This window comes from Colobus angolensis, unplaced genomic scaffold (assembly GCF_000951035.1).
Source record: "Colobus angolensis palliatus isolate OR3802 unplaced genomic scaffold, Cang.pa_1.0 Scaffold68, whole genome shotgun sequence".
Classification (NCBI taxonomy): domain Eukaryota; kingdom Metazoa; phylum Chordata; class Mammalia; order Primates; family Cercopithecidae; genus Colobus; species Colobus angolensis.
In genome coordinates, this window is record NW_012120487.1 from 6014135 (window position 1) to 6019917 (window position 5783).

The 5783-nt window shown below is 43.6% G+C and overlaps 1 protein-coding gene across 1 annotated transcript in view; it reads left to right on the plus strand.

The window, feature by feature from the left end:
* ZYG11A (zyg-11 family member A, cell cycle regulator) overlaps window positions 1–5783 on the plus strand; it is a 55599-nt gene that overhangs the window by 46413 nt on the left and 3403 nt on the right. Inside the window, exon 12 of the mRNA XM_011926375.1 lies at window positions 3115–3212. Within this exon, the coding sequence (XP_011781765.1) occupies window positions 3115–3212 (98 nt within the window). The remainder of the gene's footprint in view (window positions 1–3114; window positions 3213–5783) is intronic.

Consider the following 5783-nt stretch of genomic DNA (forward strand, 5'->3'; position numbering starts at 1 on the left):
ATATATATGTATATATATATATATTTTTTAGTAGAGATGGGGTTTCATCATGTTAGTCAGGCTTGTCTCAAACTCCTGACCTTAGGTGATCCACCCACCTCAGCCTCCCAAAGTGCTGGGATTACAGGCATGAGCCACCACGCCTGGCCTAGATTTGATCTTTTAATAGGTGTTCCCTGGTGGTAGTGTTTTTAGATCTTTTGTCCTAAACTGGTTGGAACTTACCTAGAGAAGAAACTTCTATTCTTTTATGTGCAAATTATAAGCTTGGCTGGGTACGGTGGATCATACCTGTAATCCCAGCATGCTGGGAGGCCAAGGCGGGTGGATCACCTGAGGTCAGGAGTTTGAGACCAGCCTGGCCATCATGGTGAAACCCCGTCTCCTCTAAAAATACAAAAAATAGCTGGGCATGTTAGTGCATGCCTATAATCTCAGCTACTCGGGAGGCTGAGGCAGAATTGCTTGAACCCGGGAGACCAAGGCATCAGTAAGCAGAGATCATGCCACTGTACTCCAGCCTGGGTGGCAGAGCGAGACTCTGTCCCCAAAATAAATAAATGAATAAATAAAATAAATAATTTTTTTTTTTGAGATGGAGTCTCACTCTTGTCACCCAGGCTGGAATACAGTGGCGCGATCTCAGCTCACTGCAACCTCCAGCTCCCGGGTTAAGCGATTCTCTTGCCTCAGCTTCCCAAGTAGCTGGGACTACAGGCACGTACCATCATGCCCAGCTAATTTTGTATTTTCAGTAGAGATGGAGTTTCACCATGTTGGCCAGGCTGGTCTCGAACTCCTAACCTCAGGTTATCTGCCCGCCTCAGCCTCCCAAAGTGCTGGGATTACAGGAGTGAGCCACCACGCCTGGCCAATAAATAAAATTTAAAAAATATATATATAGCCGGGCATGGTGGTAGGCACCTGTAATCCCAGCTACTTGGGAGGGTGAGACAGGATAATTGCTTGAACTCGGGAAGCAGAGGTTGCAGTGAGCCGAGATCGTGCCATCGCACTTGAGCCTGGGCAACAAGAGTGAAATTTCATCTTCAAAAAAAAAAAAAAATTTGTAAGCTTCATTGCCAATAGTCTGAAAGCCTAGTAAAAGAAGAGAGTTGAGGGGCAGGGAGTCTCAACGTTTAGTATTTAGATTTTAACTCCAGACACATCCCTGTTTTTAGCACGGTGTTCCCACCCTGAATTGTTTATGCGGTTGCCCAGTCCAGGCGTTTTTATTCAGGATCATGGAAGAAATCTGGGAGTCCTAATCCTTTGAACCTGTCTTCCTATTTTCTTTTTCTTTCTTTTTTTTTTTTTTTCCCCAAGATGGAGTCTTGCTCTGTTGCCCAGGCTGCAGTGCAGTGCAGTGGCACCGTCTCCGCTCACTGCAACCTCCGCCTCCCAGCTTCAAGCGATTCTCCTGCCTCAGTCTCCTGAGTAGCTGGGATTACAGGCACACGCCACCATACCCGGCTAATTTTTGGTTTTTTAGTAGAGACAGGGTTTCACCATGTTTTCCAGGCCGACCTCGGACTTCTGACCCCAGGTGGTCTACCCGCCTTGGCCTCCCAAAGTGCTGAGATTACAGGCATGAGCCACCGTGCCCGGCCCAGTCCTCCTGTTTTCAACCCAACCTGTAATTTCACTTCAGGAAGTACCTCATGTGCCAAATTTTTAAGTCTCTTAGGGGTTCTCTTCAAATTGGTTTGTGTTTTTTGTTTTGTTTTGATACAGAGTCTTGCTCTGTCGCCCAGGCTGGAGTGCAGTGGTGCGATCTTGGCTCACTGCAAGCTCCGCCCCCGGGGTTCACGCCATTCTCCTGCCTCAGCCTCCCTAGTAGCTGGGACTACAGGCACCTGCCACCACACCCAGCTAATTTTTTTTGTGTGGGTGTGTGGGTTTTTTAGTAGAGACAGGGTTTCACCATGTTTTCCAGGCCGACCTCGGACTTCTGACCCCAGGTGGTCTACCCGCCTTGGCCTCCCAAAGTGCTGAGATTACAGGCATGAGCCACCGTGCCCGGCCCAGTCCTCCTGTTTTCAACCCAACCTGTAATTTCACTTCAGGAAGTACCTCATGTGCCAAATTTTTAAGTCTCTTAGGGGTTCTCTTCAAATTGGTTTGTGTTTTTTGTTTTGTTTTGATACAGAGTCTTGCTCTGTCGCCCAGGCTGGAGTGCAGTGGTGCGATCTTGGCTCACTGCAAGCTCCGCCCCCGGGGTTCACGCCATTCTCCTGCCTCAGCCTCCCTAGTAGCTGGGACTACAGGCACCTGCCACCACACCCAGCTAATTTTTTTTTTTTTTTTGTATTTTTAGTAGAGATGGGGTTTCACCATGTTAGCCAGGATGGTCTTGGTCTCCTGACCTCGTGATCTGCCCGCCTCGGCCTCCCAAAGTGCTGGGATTACAGGTGTGAGCCACCGTGCCTGGCCCAGTGTTGTGCTTTTCTTCAAGGCTGTACTCAGTGATACAGTGATGACGTGTTACAGTCAGTTAGCCTTATGTTCAAATCCTATTTCTCTGTGATATTGGGAAAGTCATTTCTAGAAAGTCAGTTTTCCTTGTCTGTAAAATGAGGCTGACTGTGTAAGATTGAGGATGCAGTGAGATATTGAACGTATAAAGTGTCCAGTACAGAATGCAGTTTCTTAAATAATAGCTTCATTGTATGCTCGGTCACAGGGAGGAGTTGACCCTATGGGGAAAATGTTGAAAATTCTTTTTTTTTCAACCCTTTGAGACAGGGTCTCGCTCTGTTGCCCAGGCTGGAGCTGGAATGCAGTGGCAAGATCACATCTCAATGCAACCTTGACTTCCCAGGCTCAAGTGATCCTCCCACTTGAGAATCCTCCCACTTGGCACCACAGGCATGGGCCACCAGGCCCAGCTAATTTTTTTGTTTGTTTGTTTGTTGCCCAGGCTGGTCCTGAATTCCTGAGCTCAAGCGATCCACCTGCCTTGGCCTCCCAAAGTGCTGTGATTACAGGCGTGAGCCACTGCGCAGCCATAAAAATTATATACATTATTATATTAATTATATAGTATTAATTATTATATCCCTAAATACTGGCCTGAGTTCTGGATTAACATCTTTGTACTTTTTTTTGTTTCAGATCTCTCAAGACATTTTTCCCACTCCTTGGCAACTTCTCTCAACCAGAGGTTCAGCTCTGGGCACTATGGGCTGTGTGTCATGTCTGCAGTAAAAATCGTGTGTATTCAACATATATTCAAAACATAATAGTTTTCCAGCTATTTTTCTGTGTAATGATTAAGTTCAAGGTGGATGTGCAAAAATTGTCTACTTCTGTCCTCTGAGTTTAGGTATGTTTACAAAGAAACTGAAAAAAGATCTTACTAGCTTAAAACAATGCTTCAGAATTAGTAATCTATTTGAGGGTAGATAGCAAGCAAAATAGAAGATAAAAGTTTGCTCCTACTTGTATTCCCCACAGACAAGCACCGTTAATAATTTAATAATCTCCCAGATACTTTTCTATATCCATGCTATATTTAGTATGTGCTGTGTATGTGAAATACAGTTTTTAACAAAGTGGGCTCATTCTGTGCATGCTGTCCTATAGCTTGGTCTTTTCACTCAACAGTTTATTGCTGACACTCTTCCTTTAGTAAAACATGGACCTGCTTCTGTGTAATGGTCTATGGGAGATTGGGAGGCCAGGAGTCAGGGGTTATTTCCCAAACACATTAAATATTTTTTGCATGTTTTGCCGTTTAAAATCCCTTTTGAGGCCAGGTGAGGTGTCTCCCAAAGTGCTGAGATTACAGCACTTTGGGAGGCTGAGGCAGGAGATCGCTTGAGGCCAGGAGTTTGAGACCAGCTGAGGCAACATAGCAAGACCCCACCTATGTTTTTTACATGAAAAATAATCAGCCAGGTATGCGTGGCATGCATCTATAGTCGCAGCTACTCGTGAGGCCAAGGTGGAAGTATCCCTTAAGCCCAGCAGTTCGAGGCTGCAGTGATCTATGAGAGTGCCACTGTACTCTGTCTTAAAAAAACACAATCCCCTTTGAGAATTTTCCATTGATATCTTTTGTTGAGAATTGGTATACAATTTTTCATTGTATTATAGGAGATACAAGCTATTATTTTATAACAGGAAACCCAAGAGACAACTTTTAGAATTAAAAGTTTAGCTTGTTGACTAGCTGTAAAGCAAGTGTATAAAAACCAATAGTTTTATAATGCCAGCAAAAATCAGAAAATATAATTAAGGGAAAGTATACCACCACTCACATTATTAACAAAAACATAAAATATTTTAAAATGCCTTTAACAAGTAATGAGACATATGCAGAAAACTATGAGATAGTTTAAAAGCCTGAAATAATTATAAGAGCATTCAATTTTCTAAGATGGAATGACCTATTAGACATATAGATGTCATTTCTTTTCTGTTTATTAATGTAATATAATTCAAATGAATAGGTAGGAGATGGAGGATCTGAAAATTATTCTAAAGTTTATCTGACAGAATCAACAGGAAAGAACAAAGAAAAATGTTTGTTTGTTTGTTTGTTTGTTTCTGAGACAGAATTTCACTCTTGTTGCCCAGGCTGGAGTGCAATGGTGCTATCTTGGCTCACTGCAACCTCTGCCTCCTGAGTTCAAGCAATTCTCCTGCCTCAGCCTCTCAAGCAGAGCTGGGATAACAGGTGCCTACCACCACACCTGGCTAATTTTTATATTTTTGTTAGAGATGGAGTTTCACCATGTTCGCCAGGCTGGTCTCGAACTCCTGACCTCAGGTGATCTGCCTGCCTCGGCCTCCCAAAGTGTTGGAATTACAGGCGTGAGCCACCGTGCCTGGCCAGAAAAATGTTTTTTATGGGCTCAGCCTGGTGGCTCGTGCTTGTAATCCCAGCACTTTGGGAGGCCAAGTCAGGAGGATCACTTGTGCAAGGAGGATCACTTGTGCAAGGAGGATCACTTGTGCAAGGAGGATCACTTGTGCAAGGCCACAGTAAGCCATGATCATGCAACTGCCTACTTCCAGCCTGGGGAACAGAGCAAGACTCCTGTCTCTAAGATAAGAAAGAAGGAAAGAAATGTGGTTTTTAGGAGCTTGCCTGTAGACTTCTCTTAACATTGTAAAATGGTGCCATGAGTGGTTCTGACATATGAATAGATAGATAGCAGGTGACTGGATCAGAATAGCCCTGAAACAGACTCATACAGTTATAACAGGAGAAACTAACCGCAACTGGAATTCAGTTGAGTACTTATTATGTGCCAGGCAATGTTGTAAGCACTTCATGAATAAATCATTTAATCTTCACAACAATTAGAAGGGTAAGCATCTTATTTTATTTTTAAAATTTATTTTATTTTTATTTTGTTTATTTTATTTTTGAGACAGGGTCTCACTTCATTGCCCAGGCTGAAGTGCAGTGGCTTGATCACAGCTCACTGCAGTCTCAGCTCAGGTGATGCTGTCACCTCAGCCTCCCAAATAGCTGGGACTACCGGTGTATACCACCATGCCTGGGGTTTTCCCCCAAAACAGCAACCCTTACGGTATTTTTATCAGCATTATGTTAGAGTTATAAGTCAACCTAAAGAAAATTCCCATCTCTATGACAAATGAGTATTTCTTTAGAAAAATGTATTTAATTTTTTTTCTTTTAAATTAAAAAAAAAAAAAAACACTTCAAAACAAAAAGCGACAGGGTCTTGCTATGTTGCCCAGGCTGGTTGTGAACTCCTGGGCTTGAGTGATCCTCCTACCTCAGCCTCCCAAAGTGCTGGGATTACAGG